The sequence below is a fragment of the Molossus molossus genome, unplaced genomic scaffold, assembly GCF_014108415.1.
Source record: "Molossus molossus isolate mMolMol1 unplaced genomic scaffold, mMolMol1.p scaffold_m16_p_5, whole genome shotgun sequence".
NCBI classification, from domain to species: domain Eukaryota; kingdom Metazoa; phylum Chordata; class Mammalia; order Chiroptera; family Molossidae; genus Molossus; species Molossus molossus.
In genome coordinates this window covers 7,506,678-7,531,162 of record NW_023425388.1, presented here as the reverse complement: position 1 = coordinate 7,531,162, position 24,485 = coordinate 7,506,678, and the positions used below count along the sequence as shown (strand labels likewise).

The 24,485-nt window shown below is 48.7% G+C and overlaps 1 protein-coding gene across 2 annotated transcripts in view; it reads left to right on the top strand.

Moving 5' to 3' along the window:
- The window catches only part of MX2 (MX dynamin like GTPase 2), a 30,598-nt gene extending 14,652 nt beyond the window's left edge, over positions 1 to 15,946 (top strand). For both annotated transcript variants that reach the window (XM_036242733.1, XM_036242734.1), the window contains 8 exons: positions 3,599 to 3,797; positions 6,701 to 6,779; positions 9,367 to 9,489; positions 9,796 to 9,937; positions 10,462 to 10,620; positions 11,317 to 11,393; positions 13,416 to 13,670; positions 14,949 to 15,946. In XM_036242733.1, the coding sequence (XP_036098626.1) occupies positions 3,599 to 3,797; positions 6,701 to 6,779; positions 9,367 to 9,489; positions 9,796 to 9,937; positions 10,462 to 10,620; positions 11,317 to 11,393; positions 13,416 to 13,670; positions 14,949 to 15,179 (1,265 nt within the window). In that variant the 3' untranslated portion in view covers positions 15,180 to 15,946. The remainder of the gene's footprint in view (positions 1 to 3,598; positions 3,798 to 6,700; positions 6,780 to 9,366; positions 9,490 to 9,795; positions 9,938 to 10,461; positions 10,621 to 11,316; positions 11,394 to 13,415; positions 13,671 to 14,948) is intronic.
- Positions 15,947 to 24,485: the final 8,539 nt, after the last annotated feature.

Below are 24,485 nucleotides of genomic sequence, written 5' to 3'. Positions count from 1 at the left end.
GCTCTATATTCAAATAACCAAAATTCCCACAAAATAGTAGCTATGACTATTATTATGAATTCAGCCAAGTACTATAGTTACAGAGTATACATAATAAGAGCTGCGTGGCCTACAACATTATAACATCGATGCAAATTTTCTGTTCTCTTCAGTCTCGGTCAAGTATAGAAATAGAGAAAAGTGTACTAGATTTAACAAGGAAAGGGTATGCTCACCCATGTATGTAGCAGCATTATTCACAATAGTCAAAAGGTAAAAGCAAACCAAGTGTCTATCAAGAAATGAGCGGAGCCCTGGCCAGTTTGGCTCAGTGGTTAGAGTGTTGACCCTCGGCCAGAAGGGTCTCGGGTTTGATTCCAGTCAAGGGCATGCAGCTGGGTTGTAGGTTCGATCCCCAGGCCCAGCTGGGGTTGTGCAGGAGGCAACCAATTGATGTGTGTCCCTCACATCGATGTTTCTCTCTGTCTCTCTCTCCCTCCCTGTATCCCTTCCATTCTATCTAAAAATCAATGGAAAAAATATCCTCGGATGAGAATTTTAGAAAGAGAGAGAGAGAGAGAGATGAGTGGATAGCCCAGCCAGTGTGGTTCAGTTAATTGAGCATCATCCCATGCACCAGGAGGTCACCAGTTCAATTCCAGGTCAGGGCTCATGCCTGGGTTGTAGGCTCAATCCCTGCTAGGGAGTATGCAGGAGACGGCTGATTGATGATTCTCTTTCATCAACGTTTTGATCTCTCTCTCCTTTTCTCTCTCTGAAATCAATAAAAACATTTAAAAAAAAAAAAGATGAGTAGATAAGCAAAATGTGGTGTATGAACACAGTGGAGTATTATTCAGCCTTAGGAAGAGGGACATTCTGCCTCCTGCTCCAACATGGATGCACCTTGAGGACATGATGCTCAGTAAAATAAGCTGGTCACAAAAGGACAGATTCTGTGTGATTCCAGTTATGTGAGATCCCGAGAGTAATCAAATTCACAGAGACAGACAGCAGAGCAGTGGTCAGGGCCCGGGGAGAGGGAACGGAGTTAACGAATGGGCATCGCTTCAGCTTTGCAAGTTGGAGAAAGTCCTGGGGTGGGTGTGGTGATGACCGTGCAACAGTGCGCACGTGCTCAGTGCCACCAAGCGGACACCTCAACATGACTAGAATAGTGAATTTTATATTTTACCACCGTGTTTAAAAAAGTAATTTTTTCAAACAGGGTAACTGAGGGTGGAGTGAAGGGAGAAATATTATATTTTATTAGCTGTGTTATTCTCTTTTACACATGAGTTATGTTTATTTTACCACAATCTTAAAAAAGGAAACGGAATGAATATTTATATAGAACTTCCAAAGGTAGAAAATAGAACACATTGGGTGAATAATGTGGTAGTGGTCTACATAGTACCAAGTTTCAGAGCAATGAGTCAAACATCTGCAGACTCTTTGCTAACAGACTCCCCGTCCATCCATGACTAACTGCACTGTGTCTATTCAACCAGCTCCACCTGAACCTCTGGCCCCGCCATGTGACAGATGGCTTTTAGCAAGGTCACCAGTGCCTCCACGCTGACAACCCACCGTCACTTCTCTGGTCTCACCCTTCTGAACCTCTCTGCCACCCCCGCCCTCCTTGAACTCCTTCCTGCCTTCACAGTGACGTCACGGCCTGCTGGCTTCTGCTTCTCCGTCTCTCCCTGGGGTCTCCTCCCCCACTGGCCAGCTGCGGGTCACCTTCTGAGTCTCCTTGTCGGGTTGCTTCTTCAATTCTCCGACCTCTGAATTCTGGAAACCAGAGCTCGGTTCGGAGCGCTTCCCTCTGTCAACACATTCTCTTTCAGTGGTCTTACCTGGCCATGGCTTTGAATCCCATCTGCTTGCCAATGACTCCCAAATCTTTGTCTATAACACCTACCTTTCCCGGGACATGACATCCCCACTTGGATGTCCATTAAATGGCCAAACGCTACATGGCATGACCAAAGCACAGATCCTGATACCCCCACACCTACTCCCCCCCCCCCCCCGAGGCTTGCCCACCTCTCCACAGCCCCAGTTCCACCTACCTGGTCTAAGGCTCAGTCTAAGAGTCACCCTTGAATCCCCCTTCTCCTTGCTTCCGTGTCTAATTCCTCTGAAGTCCTGGCGACGCTGCCTCCAGAACTAATACCAAACCCATCCGCTCCTCTGCATCCCACAGTCACTGCCTAGACCAAGCCTCCATCACCTCCTGCCTGGGCCACTCAAACTCGCTCTGGTGTCCTCGCATCCCCCCGCCCACCGCCGCCCACTGTCCCCTGGGTTTCAGCCGTGTAAAGCAGGTCCTGCCCCTCCTCTGTTTCCACTCTCTAGTGCTCCCGCCTTTCGTATTTAAACCCCAGACCGCTTTGCCTGGACCACAAAGCCATCTGTGACCTGGCTTCCGCATGTCTCTTGTGTCATGGTCCCCGTCGCTCTCTAGCTGGCCCATGGCTCTCTAGTAATAGCTCGGGCACCTCAGCTCCCTCTCACCCAGGGCCCTGCTCCTTCCTCTCATTCAGCTCGCAGCCCAAACCTTGCCTTCTCAGAAGGCCTCGTTCTACCCCCAGCCTCAACCCGTCCAGCCACGCTGCCCATAGTCAGTTCTTCCCCTTTATTTTGATTCTCTGCATAGCAGTTCTCAATACTAGATGTCTTTGTTTATTTCTTGTATACTGCTAGATTAATTTATCTAGCTTTTCCCCGCTAGAAGTTGGAGGGATGTCAGTGAAATCAGGGAGATTTTGCAGCCCTGGTCACCGACGCCTTCCCAGCGGCTGCAGCAGTGTGCTGAGCAAGCATCTGTGGATGTGACATGCCTGTGTAATGGACTCAGGAATAAACACACTTGAAAAGAGAGAGAAAAATTACAGCATCTAAAAACTGCTGACAGTGCCCTGCTGTGGCCCAATAGCTGGGTCATTAAATGGTGCTTACGAGCCCACGGATCCTCTGTTTCACACTGAGGTGCAGCGTGAGAAGACTCGCAGGCCAGGGGGGATTCTAATTGCCCTCCTCAGAATTGATTATCTTACTTCCTGTGTTCTCAGAATAAAGTACAATGATCTAGGCTTCCAGGAAGGGTTGCTGGCTCCAGGGAAGGGCATTCCTGGTGGCAATCTCCTCTCCCGGGGGGACGGCCCCTCCTTGACCCATGGAAGGTGCAAACGGAGATTCTGACAAGTCTCGGCTCTGTTAGTAACAGGAGCGAGTCTAAGGCTATGCTCTTAAATGACACCTTCTGGTGATAACACACAGAGAGAAATTCAACTGCCTAAGTGCCAGGAAAGCTTCTTAGAAACCTGGTGATGGAACTGGCCACTTGTGATGGAGCCTGCTGCCCGGGGCTGGCACACGCGGGCACCCAACACACCTTTGTTAAGCATATGACCCGAGGCAGTCAGTGAGCTGAGTGACTGGGGAAGCACATCTAAGGGGTGACAATGGATGAGTGAGTGGCTGCCAGGCACTGGATCATTAAGGCTGCAGAAGGCTTTTTTGTCCTGGCCAAGAAAGGACCTCATTAGCCCAGCAGGGCTGACATATCTGAGAAGAGAACCGACCTTTCTGTGCCCCTCTCATCATCTCGCAGGGATCCTGACCAAACCGGACCTGGTGGACAAGGGCACCGAAAAAAACATCGTCAGCGTGGTGCAGAACCTCACGTACCGTCTCAAGAAGGGCTACATGATAGTGAAGTGCCGGGGCCAGCAGGAGATTACAAACAAGCTGAGCCTGGCCGAAGCCACCAAGAAAGAAATAGAATTCTTCCAGACACATCCGTATTTCAGGTGAGCAGGACAGCCCTAGAGCTGCACTCCAAGGAAGCCAGCCCCACCGACCAGAACGGGCCAAGACGGGCCAAGACGATAACCAAGTTGCATGTGAAAATTAGACAATGTAGCAGAACCTGTCATTGACTTGACTCCAGTGTTAAATTCATTGGCTCATTGATTTATTCATGGGCTCTAGTGATGGTGCTGATTACAAAGTGTTAATATGGCGTAAGGCACTTTGGTTTTCCAAAATGTTCTCACTTGCTTTCTCATTTGCGTCTTACAAAATCTTAAGAGATACATACAGCCAGCGAGGTTCTTCCCGCTTCCATAGTTAGGATAAGGAGGTCAAAGCAGTAGTGAGTGGAAGCAGGGCTGGGAACAGATCTAGCTTCCAGAAACCGTTGTTGGCCATCATGAATGGTGCACGTTAAGCCCGGCCGGTGTGGCTCAGTGGGCTGAGCATCGTCCCCTGGACTGAGGTCCCGGTTCGAATCCTGGTCAGGGTACGTGCCCACTCACAGCTTGTGTAAGTCTTACTTATGTGGAATCAGGCAGTATTTGTCCTGTGACTGGCTTCTGTCACTTAGCATAATGTCCTCAAGGCTCATTTGTGTGGTCACATATGACAGGAGTTTCTTCTGTTTTAAGGCCGAATCACATCCCATTGCATTGTTAAAATCGAACGCAAACAGAGGCCAGACTTGGAAATTCCCTGAGCAGACAAAACCAGATTGGTCACACAGGCAAAGCTCAGCTTAGCTTACTTCACAAGACAAGCAAGTGTCCGCCAGAGCGTTCCTCTCGCTTATGCTTCTGAAAGCCGTAAACAACTTAAATTGTTCCCCCAAGTTGATGACGTAACCACCAGCCAACTTCCTAATATTTGAGAACATTCTAATACTAGAACCAATCACCATGAAGAAGGAACTATTGCTGCTTTCTCAGTACACACTGCTTTATAACGTGTTCCTGAATCTCACTCGTGTTTGGGTTCGAGTGTTCCTGGATTTCAAACTCTCTCTGTGTACACAGTGCGCTCTGCTGATTGCTACCTCGGTGAGTCACTGGTTTTGCTTCTGTTTCTTTCTGACCTTTCGACAGCATGTAGAAACCATGTTTGCTTTATCCCTTCATCTGCTCATGGACATGTAGGTTATTTCCACAACTTGGCTCTTGTGAATAGTACTGCTGAGAACATAGGCATGCCGTCTCTTTGAGATCTTGGTTTTAATGCTTTTGGATAAATGTGCATAAGTGCGATTGCTTCTTAGACCATAGGGTGTGTTAGAAATTTAGCAGCCGCCGCGAAGGGAAAATGAACCAGAGAGGCCAATAAATTAGATAAAAACAGGTTCAGGTTTATTGGGTACACTCCGGGCGGGTTCACCGACTCGGGGGACAGGAGTCCGAGAAGCCGCGCCCGATGCTGGGGTTTGTGTCTTTTATATCTGCCCGTTGCAGCTGGGATTTGTCCGTAAGGGTTTGGCCCTGCGGGGGCTATGCATGGAGCCTCTGGAATGTGAGTCGATAGGAGCAGGATGGGAGTTAGTCTACAAGCCCGGGGCAGGCCGTTCCCGTAACAGGGTGGGAGGCAAGGCTGAGCTAGCAAAACCACGGTCGAGCACTTTGCCTGGCGCCAGTCCCCAGGCTATCGGACAGGGTGGTTCTAAATTTAATTTTTAAAGAAATTCCCATGCTGCTTTTCATAGTGGCCGCACCATTCTGCAGTCCCATCAATATTGTACAAGGGTTCCAATTGTTCCCCGTCCTCGTCACCACCTCTCTTTTGTGTGTTTTTGACAACATCCAGATGTGATATCCCATTGTGGTTTCGATTTGCCTTTTCCTGATGATTAGTGGTGTTGACCATCTTCCATACACCTGTTGACCATCTGCATTTCTTTGAAGGAATCGCTATCCAACTCTTTTGCACATTTTTTAATTGGGTTATTAGTTTTTTACTGGGGAGGGGTTGCTATTGAGTTGTAGGAGTTACTTACATATTTTGAAAATTAACCCCTGATCAGATACGTCGTTTGCAAATATTTTCTCCCATTTTGTAGGTTCTCTATGGATTGTTTCTTTGCTATGCAGCAGCTTTTCAGTTTGATGTAGTCCTGCTTTAGTCTATTTTTGCTTTTCTTGTCTGTACTTTTAGTAAAATTATTTCCAAGATCAATATCATAAAGATTTTCCCCTGTGCTTTTTTCTAGGAGTTTTACATTTCATGTCTTAATGTTTAAGTCTTCAATACATTTTCAGTTGACTTTTGTGTATGGTATGAGAGAATTCTATTTCATTCTTTTGCATGTAGATATATAGTTTTCCCAGCATCATTTGTTGAAGAGATTATCCTTTCTACATTGTGCATTCTTGGCACTGTCATTGAAAATCAGTCGACCTATATGTATGGGTTTATTTCTGGGTTCTCTATTCTGTACATGTCTAGCTTTAAACTAGTACCACACTGTTTCATAACAGTGAACTGTAGCTTTGTAATATATTTTCAGATTAGGAAGTGTGATGCTTCTTGCTTTAGTCTTTCTTTCTCAAGACTGATTTGGCTATTCAGGGGTAAATATTCATTATAAGAAATAAAATACTAGTTTGGACAAGTCACTAAACTTCTATGAAGGTAGGTTTGCTTTGTTTTCCTGTAAATAGAGAGATCACGGACTTCATCAGTTTGTTGGGATGATGAAAGGAGAACATGAATGTAACCGTCCTAGCACCAAGCCTGCCTGGGCATAGGCTCATCCCATGATTAGTCATTGTCTTTCTCATACACTGCTAGGCTTTTCTGATGCCACGTGTCACCCCAGGGAGCTGAGCTCACCTGCCCACTTACAAAGCCCAGTCCTGGGGAAAGAACCACGTGGGCCTGCCCTGAATTCACGCGCACTCTCTTATTTCAGGGGCCTCCTGGAGGAAGGAAAGGCTTCGGTGCCCCGTCTGGCAGAAAGACTCACCTCTGAGCTCATCTCGCACATCAATGTGAGTCCAGGGCTGGCTGCAGGTTATAGAAATTGCAACCTGCTTCAGTCACTCTCAGTCATGAGTGGGCTAAGACACCACCTTGAACTGCCCAAATAAGCAAACAAACAAGCACATTCTGAAAGCCAAATTGCTCGTGGTCAGGGGCTCAGGAGAGCTGTATAATCTTGGAGCAAAAATCAGTCGGTTTGGGGGAAGCAGAAAGAGAAACCATAAAACCAGTTCAGCAGTGTGAAAGGAATGAACACCAAGTTTGTAAATGTTTCTCCTTTCAATAGGCTCTTCACACTCCACAGCATATAAAACATTTTCCCAGCCTCGAACTTGTAAGAAACATGTGTTCAGTTTTCACTGATGCCCAACTGTAGGCACACTTCATAATGTCATTAAAGATGGTACATGTGTGGCTTAGTGCTCCCTGAGACATAGAATATCTGTAGGGCTTGCCTGGACCTTTGGACATGGAGTTGAACAATATGCTGAGACCAAAGGTTAACCCTTAGAGCAAAGATGATCCCAGGCCTGGGTTTTAGTCCATGCTACATTGCATGTCAGGCAAAAACAATGAACACTTTTGAGCCAAGAAACACATACCCAAAACGTATTCAATTGGTCCTGGCCGGGAGGCTCAGTTGGTTGGAGCGTCATCCCATACACTGAAAGGTTGTGTATTCGATCCTCGGTCAGGGCACATACCTAGGTTATGGATTCAATCTCTGGTCAGGGTGTGTATGGGAGGCAACCAACTGATCTTTCTCTCTCACCATCCATGTTTTTCTCTCTTTCTCTCTCCATCCACTTTCTCTCTCTCTAAAAAGTCTATTTAGCCCTGGTCAGTTGGCTCAGCGGTTGGAGCATCGGCCTGTGGTCCAGAGAGACCCGGGTTTGGTTCCCGCTAAGGGCATGTACCTTGGTTGCAGTTTGTCCCTGGCCCTGGTTGGTCGTGCGGGAGGCAGCCACTCGATGTGTCCCTTTCACGTTGATGTTTCTCTCCCTCTCTCTCTCTCTCTCTTCCTCTCTGTCCCTCCCACTCTATCTGAACAAAAAATGGAAAAATGTCCTCAGATGAGGATAAAAAATAAATAAATTAATAAATTAATAAATTAAAAATAAATAAAAAACATATCTTTGGGTGAGGATTAATAAATAAAGAACATATTTGGTTAGAAGGAGGCAGTGATTCTGAAACTAGGGCACACAAGAATCACCTGGAAATTTTGTTAAAACTTATGTTCTTGGGCCCCAGACTCAGAATTTCTGAGTTAGCAGGTCTGGGTTGGGGCCCACAGATGTGCACTTGTGAGTCCCCTGGTGCCCTAGGGAACACACTTTGAGAAGTACCAATTCTAGTGCAATCTCCTCAGTTTGCATGAAGAGGTTCCAGAAGATACAACCATGTCTAATTGAAAAAAATTCTTTTTTGCAAAAAGATATTGTATTTTGATAACCTTTCTTTCTATGACTCTTCATCCAAGGATATTTTCCCATTGGTATTTAGATAGAGTGGAAGGGAGGGAGGGAGAGAGAGAGAAACATCAGTGTGAGAGAGACACAGCGATTGGTTACCTCCTGAACAACCCTGACAGGAGCTGGGGATCGAACCTCCAACCCAGTACGTGCCCTTGACTAGGAATTGAGCTAAACTGGCCAGGACTTGATAACTTTTTTGATACCACATTTCTCAACATTTAAATTTTTTATATTAAAATTTGAATTTAAAATTTGCAATACTTTAAATTAATTTTTAAATTTTTTATCAAGACTCAATCATGGTAATTATAATTTGAAATATCAAAAACAAAGAGCCTGTGAGACCTTATTAACTCCTTGGTGTCACCCACCGGTACTGTCATTTTACGTAGCCATGGCAACTGCTGGGCTGGCTGCAGTGACCTCGGGCACCGGAACAGGAGTCGGGCCACTGCTCATCAGGTGTCTTTACCTGCAGTGTTCACCTGCACAGGACTCTGCCACTTCCTGGCTCGGCGATGATGTCAAGCTGTTTGGCTCTCTGAGCCTCGGTCCCTCTCTTGTAAAAGGAGGCACTATATTCCTGTGTGGCCTGAGACGTTGGAGGGCTCGGGACGGTGCGGCCCAGAGGCAGCCCTCCGTGGTCTCCTACAAAGGTCCTTTCTTCTCCTCGTCTTTGTTCTCATCTTTGGCATCCCTGATTGGTGAGGCCTGTACCCAGCCTGACACCAGCACCCACGACATATCTTCTAGCAAAGCACCATTGATCAGTTTATAGCCTTCAAATGATCACCAGCAGAACATTTTACTAAAGAAAGCTAACGTTATATTCAAGTGCGATTGTTCTCGAAATACAGAACACTTACCCAAACCAAACCAAACCCCCAAACTGTCCATCGCTCAATTCCTCGGCACTGCAGGGGCTCACAGAGCTGCAGAAGTACCGCGCAGACACCCAGGCTGGCCTCCGCCACAGGCCTCCATCTCCGCAGGCCTCACACAGTGATGGCAAGTCCGAACCCTCGCACCTTCCAGTGGGATTCTGCTCATGTGCCCAAGAAATCTGTCCACTAATCACACGCTGCAGAGTTTCATTGTCTGCTATTATTTTGTTCAGAAATCACTCCCGTTATTAGAAAGTCAAATAAAGGAGAACCACCAGAGGGCGATAGAGGAGCTGCGCCAGTGCGGGGAGAGCATCCCCAACAACGACTCCGATAAAATGTTCTTTCTGATTGAGGTGAGGATTCCGGGGACTCCACACGACGCTTGGGCACACAAACTGGCCTCTCCTGTAGATGGCTGCCTCCTCCAGGTGGCCCAGCACGTCTCGAGGCGGCCGCTGTGCTTCCCCGCCTGTGTTCGGCCTTCCATGGCCACTAGGGGGAGCGGCGGTGGTGGTGGTGGGGTGGTGGTGGTGGTGGTGGTGGTGGTGGCGGTGGTGGTAGGGGGTGATGGACCTCCCAGCCCCCACACCGCACTGCTTCCCCCACCCCGCTCCTCAGTGTGATTACAGCACAGGTGAATGACTTTACCTTCTTTTCAGAAAATTAAAATGTTTAATCAGGACATTGAAAAGTTAGTCGGAGGAGAAGAAGTCGTAAAGGAGAAAGAGATCCGCTTATACAACAAACTCAGGGAGGAGTTTAAAAAGTGGGTACTCGTGCTTGAAGAGAACACCCAAAAAGGTAAGTCCTGGGACATGGCCACCTCTAAAAGTAGTGTCCTATTTACGGAGGCCAGAAGCTACTTCCGGCGCCTACAACGTGTGCAAAGAGCTAGCGTGCCCACGCAAGAGACCCTGGGCCTGTAGTCATCCAGAGCAGCTCCCCCGTGGCCATCAGCTTGGGGTTCTGCCCTCACCAACTCGACAGAAGACACCTCCACAGCCCAGCCTTCTCCCATCTTTATTTCAAGGCTAGACAATCCCACTTACCCCAATGTATTTTCGTGGAACCGATTGGATTACTTTCTGTTAACTAGACACACTCATCTTCTCTCAGGGTGATGCCTCTCCATTGAAACACATTTTTTTAAAGTAAGATTTTGTTTCTTAAAAGTCACTGCCTGACCATTTTATATTTGTTTGCTTGTTTCATTATAAAAAGAACTCCATTTAGTATCACCTTAGGGTACATACAGTGGGGAAGCAAGACTTAAAAAAAAAAATGTTTTTATCTTCAAAATGTCTGTGGTTTGTTTTATGTTGCAGTTAATAGTGTTATTCATGAAGAAGTCTCGAAATATGAAAGTCAGTATCGTGGCAAAGAGCTTCTTGGATTTATCAACTACAAGACATTCGAGACCATAGTGCAGCAGTACATCGAGCAGCTGGTAGACCCCGCCCTGAACATGCTCCAGAGGTCTGTCGGTGAGCATCTCTCCTGAGTGACTCTCCAGTGCCTCCCAGCACCTTCCACAGGCCTCAACATCTTGGAGGGAGAGGTTGGAAGGGGATCATCAAACACAGCCTGCAGATCTTTGCCCGTTTGGGGGAGGAGGGCAAGAATACACGTGCACTTCATCACGTCAGACCGAACCCCCACCCAGCTGTGAGGCAGTCAGCTCCTAACCCCGGGAGATCACACACTCCATGCAAGGACAGGAGATTGATGGGACCTGCTCAGGGTGGGTGGTAATGACACATTTTGTGTCTCCCCGGAACTATGTACCATCCCTTCCTTGTCTCTTGGTCTGTAAATTTGGGGAGCACAGCCTGAGAATAGGGTTGTGTACCATGATTTCTCCTCCCTGTGTCTTTTTTTTTTAATCCTCACCTGAGGATATTTTTCTGTTTATCTTCAGATAGAGTGTGAGGGAGGGAGAGAGAGAGAAACATCTCAGAGAGGGACACATTGACTGGTTGCCTCCCGCACAACCCTGACCGGGGCGGGGGACAAACCACAACCGAGGTATATGCCCTTGGCCAGAATCGAATCCGAGATTCACTGGTCCGCGGACCGACGCTCTAACTGCTGAGCCAAACCTGCCTGGGCTCCTCTCTGTGCCTTTAAGCCAGTTTATTCCTGCTTGAGTGTTACTGACGCTTGGTTTTTCCTTTGGTCAGAAACTATCCGGCAAACTTTCGTTGACACAGCCAAAACACATTTTGAAGAGTTTTTCAACCTTAATCAGATAGCCCAGGTAAGTCCCACCGCTCACCTGCCGGTCGCCTGTATTGAGTTACCCGGTGTAACCTTTGAAAGAAGGTGGACACGTCCTGCCGTTGGGAACGCGAGGCCAGGGTGTAACCGCAGGTGTGCGGGCTGGCCGCCGCTCTCCGGCTTCTGCTCGGGAGTGGGTGGGCTCTCCTGGGAGGAGAGAGACCGGCGCGTGACCTCGTTCTGTCTTAACCCCTGCCGCTTCACAGGACGGACCCGAACACGTGACTGTCCCTTTGACTTGGTGGCATTTTGGATCTTTTTCCTACACAAAAGACAGCAATGTCTACTAGTCCTTATCCAAAATCTTTATTAGCTTGACTTAAAATTATTGCCACAGAAGTGTGGGTGTCCACTTAGCAACTTAGCACTCTCCCCGAATCTCGCTCAGGAAAGGGAAGAGAAGAGTTCTAGATAAACTCCTCTGCCCAGGCCCGGGCTGTGGGTCGGAACCTCCCTCCACCATCTCCTTCGGATGAGCAAGGAAAAGGATCGCTGTCGTTTCCCCATAACACCACTGAGTTTCTCCTTTCGCCTCTGTTGCCGTGGTGAAAACGAAAACTTTCCCAGAGGCTGGGCGCCTGGCCACGGGGTGGCGACATGCCTGGTACTTGATGGTCAGGTCTCCCTGCTGGCAGCTTCCAAGATGTACGCTCCTTGCGGGCCTCAGAGGTGGGTCCCCTGTGATCCCAATGGCTGGGCTGGTTCTCCTGAGCTCTTCCAGGTCGTCCAGGGCACGGGAGCACCCACTGGCCAGCTGGGGTACGGAAACCCCAGCCCCCTCCAGGGCCTCTCCCTCGGTGCCGTCCTCGGGTGGATAGCTACGACATGTCCCCGGAGCTCCCTGTGCCATGGGGGCTCTCCGAGGCCACCAGCCAGCCCCCTCCAGGGCCTCTCCCTCGGTGCCGTCCTCGGGGGGATAGCTACGACATGTCACCGGAGCTCCCTGTGCCATGGGGCCTCTCCCAGCTCTCCGAGGCCACCAGCCCCACAGTCCCTCCGCCATTGCACTGTTCTTCCTGAGCCTCGTCAGAGCCAGGAGGCCTGTCACCTCCCATGTGGCTCCCCTTGGGAGTGATCCACAGGCCATTTCTACTCTCAGGCCCCCAAACGGCGAGGGGGTATGAAACACATTTGCCGTCTACACTCCAAAGAAAGAGGAACCAGCTGCTGTGAAACTCACATGTTCTCGTTCTCTCTCTCTGTTTCTCTCTCTCAGATCAGCCTCTGCCTTCAATGTACAAAAGTCTGTTTAAAACGCAAAAGCCGCCCTGGCCAGCTTGGCTCAGCGGTTAAAGCGTCGGCCTGCGGTCCGGAGAGACCCGGGTTCGGTTCCCGCTAAGGGCACATACTTCGGTTGCAGTTTGTCCCCGGCCCTGGTTGGTCGTGCGGGTGGCAGCCACTCGATGTGTCCCTTTCACGTCGATGTTTCTCTCTCTCTCTCTCCCTCCCACTCTATCTGTACAAAAAATGGAAAAATATCCTCGGGTGAGGATAAAAAACAAACAAACAAACAAACAAAAAAACTCAAAAGCCAAGAAGTGACTTTTCTCCACTATGCCATCCATTCCTTTCCCACAATGCCTTTGATTGGCTGGGTGACGCAAACATAGACATCAAGCTGTGTTATTGGCACTGGGGTCATTCTTGAAAGCTTGGCTTCAAGCCGCCTAGAGAGACAGGAGCGGTGGACATGCAAGTGTAAACTGAGCCACAGCCGAGGAAGCAGAAAGGGGGTGATGTGAGCAGATGGAGGTCACGACAGGGAAGGCCTGGGTGGCGACAGGTGGGGTGCACACGGGCAAGGGGCAGGAGAACAAAACAGGAGCGGTGAGGACAGCGCAAAGGGCAGAGTGGGGACTTCTGAAAGTCATCATTTAAAGTCTAGGCCTCCTCTGCCCTTAAATTATTTTCAACTCTGTTCACCAGCCTATCTTTCCCGAGTTGTTTAAACAACAGGGTAGCAGAAAAAGCAGTGACATGCTTCTCTTTCTGACCCGGCCAGAACAAGATTGAAGACATCAAAGCAGAACAAGCAGGAACGGCTGAAAGGCTGATCCGCCTGCAGTTCCGGATGGAGCAGCTGGTTTACTGCCAAGACCAGCTGTACAGCGCGCTTCTGCAGAACGTGCGGGAAAACAGCGCTGGCCAGTTCGGAAGCGTTTTTCAGAAGAATCCGGTGCAGATGCCTTTTTCAAAGGATGTGTCTGCCGTGTCCTCCGTCACTGAGATCGGGATGCACCTAAATGCGTACTTCTCGGTGAGTGTGGGTGGGCGTGCACGGCCTGGGCTGGAGCGTCCTGATTAAGGGGTGCTTAACTGAGCACAGAAGGGAGGGACCGCGACTGGGTATTCAACCCTTTCTGTTCCGAGAAACTGCTCATCGATGATCTCATCTATAACTTGACAGGTTATTAACACATGTTTTAATGAATTTGCCGCAAATTAGGTTCTTCATGTGGCACAGCATGTGCTCCAAAGTAATTCCAACCCCAAAGTTCTTTATAGTTTATGCTATGCATGAAGTACAAAATTACTATTATCAGAGTACAGCAACAGACAATGAAAATACAACTAACCTTACTGGTCATAATTTAGCTTTCCTTGATGCTTAGAAGGTGTTCAGCTCTTGAAATGCTTGAAATTCACCAACTTCACAAAACAGGAATGACATTCCTTTCCCTAGATTTTGTGACTCAATCAACTTCACGGTTTCTAACCCTCCCCTCCCCTCTCCCACCCATGGACTGAAGCAGCAATTTTCCACCTGTATGCCACAGGAATCTTTAAAACATACAATACCTGCCTACTTAGTCAGGGGCACTGACCTCTTTCCTCTTAGATTGTCCGAATAAAAAATGACAACAGCCAATACAACATTAGCTGTCTGCTGTGAATGAATCAAAATTTTTTATATATACATTTTTTTTGCCAGATCAGCAAAAAACATATTTTTGACGTGTGGCAGACTTTTAGTCATTAGCTTGTGTGTGGCACGAGAGAGAAAGGTGGAAAATCCGTGGACTGAAGGGTTCGAGCATTCAGAAAGGAAGGCAGTTTTTAAAATGCAAAGAAGCCCAACAACTGAAGCCTTTTTCTTAAGCAGAATACAAAACGGAGTTGCCCAGATGTGGCGTCCAGCTGCTAGGCACACTGGGTCTGCCTATGAGGCGAGGCCTGAAGCAGGACCTGGCTGCTCCCAGGACCGAGCCGGGGGACACAGGGCCAGGTCTTCGTGGAGATGGAGCGGGGTCGGGGGAGAACCTCCTGGGAAGGCTGGGATGCCCATAATGTGCTTTGGGTTTGCTAGCCTGCTGGGTGGGTTCTTAGTGCCGGAGGGAATACCTAGGTAATAAAACTGGGCAGCCCAGACAGAAGCTTCTCCTGGTTTGATACTAAACACTGGAGCAGGGCGGATGGGACCACCAAGCCTTAGCAAGTCGACCACGCATGCATCCAGAACCCCAAGGTTTCTCTCTGCTACCACAGGCCTTGGGCCCAGACCCCCTCCACTGACCCTTCTTATCCCCAATTCCAGGGGTCCAGCAAGCGTCTCGCCAACCAGATCCCACTCATCATCCAGTACTTTATGCTCCAAGAGAATGGCAGTTGCTTGCAGAAAGCCATGATGCAGATACTGCAGGAGAAGGAGCACTATTCCTGGCTGCTTCAGGAACAGAGTGAGACCACCCAGAAGAGGAGATTCCTCAAGGAGAAGATTTACCGGCTCACGGAGGCACGGCGCGCTCTCTACAAATTCTCCTGTTAAAGCGGGTGGATAGATGGACCGGCAACAGCACTTGGGGGTTTTATCTTAGGCGGGTTCATCATAATGGGAGGTGGTGCAGGGAGTGAGGTCGCCTCTGGGGCCGGCTTTTTCTCTTGCTGTCTGTCCATCTTCGCCAACTGCGCTGGGCACCAGAGTTGAGGTCTGCAGTCTGCACACTTCGAGCTGTCACCCCCGCCTCTGTGAACAGAGGTCTCTCCAGTCCTTGGCCCCGTAGCCTCTAGGCACAGCTTTCTTACTACTGCTATCATCATTCTTTGTTAATTTGTCTCTCTCCACCCATCAGATTATGAGACCCCCCCCCCAGAGGGATTGGTAGTATTATATTCTTTTTTTGGTATTCCAGAATCTTGCATGGCACCTGGCACATAGTAGGCACTCAAGAAATGATACCTCATGGACCATAGGAATGAGAGATTCCTTGAGGCCATGGCTGAAACCAGACTTTGTTGGGGATGGTGTCCCATAGCTGGTCACTTTCAGATGAATTCGGTCATGCCAGCTGCTGTGACCGTGTTCCCCAGCCCCCGGGAGAAACGAGCCTGATCGATACTGAGTTATAGTATTTCTCTAGCTCTGACACGCTCCCATTGTTAAGTCTCTTTTTTTAAATTTATTGGGGTGCCATTGGTTATATGTTAAGTCTTAAAAGGAAATTTAATCATAAAAAATATTGCCCAGCCGCTGTGGCTCCGTGGATTGTGTATTGTCCCACGGACTGAGGGTCCCAGTTCGATTCCCGGTCAGGGCACATGCCCAGGCTGTGGGCTTGATCCCCAGTAGGCAGGTGCAGGAGGCAGCCAGTTGATGCATCTCTCTCACATCAATGTTTCTGTCTCTCTCTCCCTTCCTTTCTTTCTAAAAAAAAAAAAAAAAATCAATAAAATTTTTTTTTAATAATAAAAAATATTTTTTAAAGAAAACTAGAGAGTTTCACACCAGTGGTCATCTCTGGATTGGAGGATTGTGGCTTATTTTCTTTTCTTCCTCACGCTGAGCAATTCCCTATCTTTTAGGAGGGTTAAGTGAAACCATTTCTACAAACGTCCTGTCCCAGAGCATGTGTTCAGCACGCCAGCAGTCTCCCCATCAAGACCGATTTCTCTCCCCGCAGGTCCGCAGAGCCCTGCTCACTCCCGAGCCCTGCGGCTCCTCTACTTAGTTCTTCAGTACTTTTTGAGGTAGTTTTTGTATATGGTGTTAGATAATGGTCCAATTTCACTCTTGAGCATGTGAATATTCAGTTTTTCCAGCTCCAGTTGTTGAAAAAACTGTCCTTTTCTTCATTAGCCTTGGCACCCTTGTCAAAAATAATTTGAGCCCTGGCCGGTTTAGCTCAGCGGTTAGAGCATCGGCCTGTGGACTGAAGAGTCGTGGGTTCGATTTCAGTCAAGGGCACGTACCTCGGTTGTAGTTCGATCCCTGGCCCTGGTCAAGGTTGTGTGGGAACTCCATCTGAAAATCAATGAAAAAATATCCTGGGGTAAGGATTAAAATACATACATACATACATACATATACACATAATTTGACCGTGTGTGCAAAGGTTTATTTCTGGGCTCTCTGCTGTGTTCTGTTGGCCTATATGTCTGTCTGTATACCAGGACCACAGTCTTGATAACTGTAGCTTTATAGTAAGATTTGAAATTAAGAACTTTGAGTCCTTTAGCTCTGTCTGTCCTTTGCAGAACTGTGTTGGCCAGTTGTAATCCCTTAAGATTTTGATGTTGTTTTGTTTCAGTTTTTATCTCTGCAAAAAATGTCATTGGGATTTGATAGGGATTGCATAAATCCACAGATCGCTTTGGGTAGTATTTGCGTCTTAACAATATTGAGCCTGCCATCCCACAACCAAAGGATGTCTTTCCATCTGTTTATGTCTATTTGAATTTCTTTAAACAATGTTGTGTAGTTTTCACTGTACAAGTCTTCCACTTCCTTGGTTAAATTAGTTTGTATTTTATTCCTCTTGATGCTATTGTAAATATAACAGTTTCCTTAATTTTCTTTTTTAGATTATTGATTATACGTTTACAAAAATGCAACTGATTTTTATGTGTTGATTTTGTATCTTGCCACTTTGTTAAATTCATTTATTACAACAGTGTTTCTGCGGAATAATTATGGCTTTCTACATATAAGGTCATGTCATCTGTGAGCAGAGATACTTTTACTGGTTTATCTTACTTAACTGACCAGGCTAGAACTTTCAACATAGAACCATGTTGAATCAACGGGCAAAAGTGGGGATCCTTGTCTGGTAAAGTTATTCTGGTTTTAAAGAACTGGTGTCATATTGAAGCTAAAGATGAAGAGAATTGAAAAGACAAAGCATTAATCTTAGTTTATGTATTCTTCACTTTTTTTAAAATTTGGCTTCTCCCCCATGTTGTAAGAATGAGGTCACATGTACAGAGAGTAGCAGAGCCAAAGAATCCAATCTCTTCCAATTATAAATACTGTCGTGAAAATAGTCTGAGAAAAATAAAGTCTGATGCTTAATATTTGTTCCATAAATTGTATAGTCAGTCTTTCCCTACATGTTCAATGTTACACACACACACACACACAGAGGCTCAACCAAAACTTCTCATTTTCATTTACCCCTCGGGACTGATCCAAAACCCAGGCGTGAGATGCTTGGGCCCTGGTGTATGGGTTTCCAGGGGTTTCTGTAACAAAGGACCACAGATGGGCCAGAAGGCTAGAAGGCTAGAATTGAGGTGCCAGCAGGGTTGGTTCCTTCCGGAGCTCTGAGGGAGAATCTGTCCCAGGCTGTCCCAGCTCCTGGTGGCTCCAGAGTCCTTGGCTTCCTTGGCGTCCGGTGACTACGTCTATCTTCACATGCTGTTCTCTGTCTCCTTAAAGCAAATGTCCCTTTCTTTCTCCGGTCATTGGACTAAGAGCTCACCCTAAACCAGGATGATCTCAACTTAATGACATCTGCAAAGACACTACTTCTAAATAAGGTCAAATTTATAATTTCCAGGGATTTGGACTTGGACATATCCTTTAGGGAGACACAATTAACCAGGTCAGATCATGGAGCTGGGTGGATGGCCCATGTTTTCATTAGAACAAGCTAACTGCTGCAAAGAACACTTTAAGATTTCTGCGGCTTTAAGTTCCCCACTCACATCCTGGCAGTGTAAGGTGGGTTGGCAGGGTCCTGAGCCACTCAGGCACCAGCCTCCATCCATCCAGTGGCCCCCACATCAAGCCTCCACCAGACTGTCTGTATCAGGGAAGAGAGTGTAGAGGATTGCAAGGGAGGTTTCCAGGAGCCAGGCCTGTGAGCAGGGTACATCACTTCCACATTCTATGGGTGGAACTGAGGCCTATGGCCACCCTTAACTGCAAGGCAGGCTGGGAAATGTAGTCCAGCTAGCCAGACAGGAGAAAGAGGAAACAAGATTTGGACATTGCCACACCTGTCCCTCTAACACAGATGTATTTCCTGCTCTTCCATCTTATCCCAGGCTTGATAATGTCTGCGCGCGCGCACACACACACACACACACACACACACACACACACAGCTGTTTACTCCTCCAGTGTTACTGGGGAACAGGTTTTGTTCCTAACAAGCATGGAAATAAAGGAAGACCACCCAGATGTGAACAAGCAAAGCCATCTATTCACAGCTGACTAGCAAGGGGTCACCCCCATCACTTGAGTTCAGCAGAGACTCAGGTGGGAGGGGACTGGGGCAACTCCACAGTGGAAGAAGGGCAGCTCCAGGTGTGCCTGGTGGGGCTGTGGGCTGGTGAAGCTGGGGGTGGTAGGGGGGAGGGTACCTAGGGGGAGGGTGTCCTGTGTGATTGGTTAGGGTGCCTATTTGGCTTTCTCTAGTTGGTCCTAAGTTGAAAGCAGGGACAAAAATTAGACAAGCTATCAATTATTAATCAAGTCCTGCATATTTGGGGCCCATTGTTACGGGGGTTATCATCTGGATTCCTGAACTGGTCGCTAGAGATAGCAGCCTGACTGCCTACAGGGCTGGCTTACAGCAGCGGGCTCCCTGGGCTGGTGACTGAGATAAAGGGTCGGTTTCCTGGGCAGGTCGCTGCAGGCTCGGAAGTCTGTTTCTGTATATGGTTTGGCCATGTGTATATTCAGTTGCTCACAGCTGACTTCACCCTGTGGGAACTTGCTCTCTCCTCTGTCCCGGACACTGCTGTGACCAAATGTCAGGCCATGTGCTTGTGCGTGTGATCCGTGCCCTGCCCCACCTTGGGATTTAGGCTACCCTGAAATTTCTCACAGGGGTGGAAGTTGCCCTTCTGCAGTGGGGTTTGGGAGGAAGGTGTGTCTTCTTCAACCAGTGGTCTAGAGATACAATGGGAGAGTATCCATGAAAGAGTAGCAACAGATGGAATAAACACATTTGAGTTTCCTATCCTGTCCCTGTCCCTTGAGACCCTAACGTGCTCCTTTTGGCATGCTGTACTGGTGACTTGTTGTCACGTAACAAACTACCCCAAATTTTACCCCTGAAATGTCTTAGCTCACACTTCCTGGCTGAGGAATTCACATGCGCGCCTCCCACGACGCTGCGGCCCAGCTTCTCTTAGCTTGAGGCTCCACGGATAGCCCCCAAAACAGCCAGGCCCCTTTCCCCGCAATCTGTGAATGTTACCTTATATGGAGAGTCAATTTTTGCAGATCTGACTAAATTAAAATCTTGAAATGAGGAGATGATGCTGGATTATCCAGACGGGCTCTGAATGGAATCCCGTGTTCCCAGAAGAGGACGCCAGAGGGGCTCTGACTGGAGAGCAGACGTCGGTGTACAGATGGAACAGAGGGGGAGACTGGAGATGCTAAGCTGCTGGCCCTGACGATGGAAAAAGAGGCCACAAGCCAAGAAATGTAGGAAAAGCAGCTCCAGAAGCTGGAAAAGGCAAGGCATCGTGCATACGGCCCAGAGAGAGTGCAGACTTGTCCACACCACGTCTTTCGCCCAGTGAAACTGATCTTGAACTTCTGGCCTCCGGAACCGTAAGAGGATAAGTGTCACCTGTGGAAAGCCAACGAGTTTGTGTTGATTTGTTACAGCGGCGACAGGAAGCTACAAGCTCACTGGCCTGCCTGGCTGTCGACAGGCTTCAGGCCCTCGGTGGCTGTTGAACAAAGACATCAGTTCTTTATCATCACGTCACATCTTGGGACTTTGCCACAACATTGCAGCCCCGCTGGAAGGTCTATTGAATTATCAGGATGGCATTTTGTAAATAAAATTGATTTCGTTTCATTTTTCTTAAAGCTGCCCAAGTGATTGTGACGACAGGCAGGTGTGGGAATGACTTGAATGCAAACGACGTTGGCTCCTATAGTGACGCATGGCACACAGCAGACACTTGGGAAATCATTTTTGGAGCAATGAGTTTTGGCTGGCAGGTAATGGCAACCACCTTCAAGTGTGAAAAGGACTGTGAAGATTAATGAACAGAAACCCCTTTAAATTGCAGTTGGGAGGGGCTGTAGGGGGAGTTCTGATGCTCTACTCCTCATGGTCAATTACCCCAAACAGGAAAAGATGGTGCTTCGCATCTCCAATAGGAAGATGTTTCCCACTCCACCCTGAGAAAGGAGGATCTGCTTGCCTGGCAACCACTGAGCCAATGAAAAGCCACTACACTTCAGACGAACTCCCAGCTTCCTCCAATGGACTCGGTTTACAACAGTCCCTCTGAACACCTTCCCTTTTCTCTATAAAAGAATGTTCCTCTCCTTTCTTTTCTGGACTTGCATGTGACTTGCCATTGGACTGCCTGTCCTGAATTGCAATTCTTTATTGTTCCCAAATAAATCCATTTTGTTGGAGAACTATCTAGCTTTTTGCTTTTTTTTTTTTTTTTTTTTTAAGGGCAAAGGACTTAGTCTCATTTCTCACTAGCTGTGTGATTTTGGGCAAAAGAATCCACCTCTCCCAGTCTTCATGTCCTATTTGATTGGTTTTTGTGATATTGGAAACCATGTGTGTAGAGAAATTAGCCTCCTGCCTAACAAGGTCAATATTCCGGGGGTGCTCCATAAGCAAGAGGTGGCACTTTTAATACAGAAATAATGTGTTGTGGTCTCTTCCTGAAACTATAAAACTTGGAGCTCAGTTGCAGCAGAGGAGGAACGACACAGCCGGAGTTGGCATTTAAATAATTGATAGAACAGGCTGGGCCAATTCCCATAACCCTCTGGGGAGACGTCCTGGAAGGGCAGGTGAGGGGTGCTACTGCCTCCACCACACGAAAAATAAACTTCCGCAATATGCTTATCACCAGGTGCATGCCAGAGGAACAGCTGGCCCTGTCCCAGAAAAATGATCTTGGAATGGCCACTGCCCTTCCCCCAGTGACTGCACATGGGGCCACGTATACAGCAAGCCAGGGCCCAGGGCCCATGGCCTTCAGCTCAGCTCCTCACTGGGTGGCCCGGGGCAAACAGGAAGGCAAAGCCGGGCCTGAACCTGGAAGACCAGATATATAGCGGCAGCCTTGCAGGTGCCAGCCTTCTTGTGCTTGAATTGCAAACAGAACACCTAGAGGATCCCCTTAAAATGAGCACTGATTCAGTGGTCTTGGGGTGGCCCCAGATCCTGAAACCAATCTGCTGGTCCGGGGACCGTCCTTTGAGAAGCTCTGGTCTAGGTCACAAACACAGAGGAGAAAACGAAATGGGGTGAATGACACCTGACCCTGGACAGGTGCTCCGGGCAGGACAGAAGGGACTCTGGGTGGGGGGCGCGCTGCTCTGCTGGTAGGCCAGACGGCCACAGACGTGGGCGCATGACTGTCGTGTTTAAGGGCTGTCCCGCAGCCCCGCGCACCCCTCTAACCCCACCCTCGCCGCAGCACCAGGAAAACTGTGTGGAGGCTCCGCCAGCAGTCTGAGCGGCAGGGCAGCCGGGCAGGCCACCCTCTGGGGCGCTGCAGACTCCTCCCACACCGCGCCCTCCTCCGGGCTCCACCCATTCCACTGCTTGGCCGCCCCCTCCTCCTCGGGGCTCCGCCTCCTCCTACCCTGGCCCCTGGATTTAGGAAACTAGAGTAAGGCCGTCTCATTTCCATTCTGTGAACCAAGGAAAAGAAACTGAAACTGAATCTGAGTTAATTAAGAAACACACGTAGTGGAGGAGAGGCCAGCAGGAAACTGTGAATGAAACCGAGAGGCCTAGGGAAACTCCCTGGAGGTTACCCGAGGACCCCCTTCTGCAGGACCAGAGCCAGCCCTCTTACCATTCATTCATGCATTCATTCATTCTAGGAATGTCCCGCAGTTGACAGTCTGGGGGCAGAATGGGCCTTCAGAGTCACAGAGGCTAAAGGCAGTGTAATGTGACCATGCTTCATGGTTTGGGGGTGAGGAGGGAGTATGAGGTTCCCCTAGAACAAGTCCACTAGGCCTAGGAAGGGCAGAGGGGGGTTGCTTCTGAAAAGGAGCCCAGTGTGCAGAGAAGCAGACCTGCCCAGAGCCAAGCTGAGCTAGCTAACCAGAGGGGGCCTCCTCCCGGACCCTGTCACCCCAGGGCCTCCTCACCCCTCGCTGTTCCACAGGCGTGTTCTCAGAGCTGAGCTATACCACAATCTAGCTGTTTGCACTCAATACTTTCTTCTCTCTTTAGCGCACTCCAAATTGGGAACTTCCTGTTGGCATTGAATTGGCACCAACTCACGGGTTGACAGCTATTACTGTATTATTACCAAATTACACCCAGACATGCCCTCTGGGCTCTTCAGGAACCAGGGGAGGGGCTGAGGCGCCATATTTAAGGAGGAACTTGCACCCACAAAGAGTGAGCTGAGCGGCTTCCTACATTTGGTTCGTTCCTCAGGCACCTCACTCATGTCTTCCTGGTCCTGGCTCTGGGCTGGCTGTGGCTCCCGCGGACTTCATTCCCCAACCAGAGTCACCGGGGAGAGCCTCCTGCAGCTGGAGAAGCAGTGGGACTCATCACTGAGGAGTCTTCAGCCCGGGCCTGCCTTGCGCACACCACCCCGTGTTTCAGCAGCAGGTTACTCCTGCAGACGCCTAGGGCGTCCTGCTCACACCTCCAGGACATGGTGCTGGGACGGAAAGGGGCCCCTGAGCAGGTCAGCCTGGGGCCAGCCTACAGAGTGTGGATTCTTCGTGCAGGACCAATTTCACGAGTCCAGGTGAACTTGAGATGTTTATTGAAGCTGGAGGCAGCGAAAGCAGACAGGGCTGGGAAACTGAAAGGGGCAGGAGACAATAACAGAATAGATAACTAGTCACAGCGGGGTGCTAGCCATAGTCACAAGAAATATTAATCTTCCTTTGCAATATTAGTCATGATGGCTTTGTTCTGATGGAAGAAAAGCTCATTCAGACCCGGCTGGGAGGTGTACACCTTGGGATTGTACCTCGGGAATGCTGTCCATTCTCCTAGTCTGAGGACAAGGGGGCTACCTGACATCATGGGAAGATTAACAACCTGATGATCGGAACACTGGACACGTGACTGCGACTCACTGGTAGCCAGCCCCTGCGGCCCCTGTTCCACATTCCTTCCCCCCTTTGCCAGCAACCTTTCACACACACCCCCTTCTCGCCCCCTTGCCTGGAACCATTTTACACATTTTTTTTTCCTTGCCTAACTGCCCTTTCTCACGTAGCCGTTGTTTCTCTACCCTTTAAAAGCAGCCGGCCAGCGAAGGTGGGCAGAGTAGATTTTTCGGGATGACCCACTGCTCCCCCATACTAACGGCAAATTGGAATAAACACTCGTGTAGGAGTCTCTGCTTAATTGGCTCAAGTAGTGATAGGCAGCCCAGACCGATTCGTTGTCTGATTTAAAAATGAGCTTAGGCTGGGCTGCTTTGGCTCACTAAGCAGTCAGAGAAAACGGGGCTTTGGGGACAGGTTCTAGGGCTTATCCCAAGATGAATTCTACTGCCCATTGCTGCCCTGGTTGCAAGCTCTGTAGGGACCCTTAGAGTTTAGGCAAAGCACACCTGTGGGAAGGGAATACAGTGATACCTCAGTTCTCGAACGCCTCGGTTTTCGACCAAATCGGTATTCGACCAGGAGATTCGAGAAACTTTTGTCTTGGAATCCGAACAAATATTTGGAACTCGAACTTCCGAGATGAGCCGAGTTGAGCCGAATGGCGTTCATTCGGCCCAGCGCGCCTTGCTCGCGTCAGCAGTGTGAGTGCAGAGAGAGAGTCACGCTTTGTGGAGTCACGCTTTCCTATTGGGTTTCATTGCTTCGGTTCTCGAACAATTCAGTTCTCGACCGTCCTCCTGGAACGAATTATGTTCGAGAACC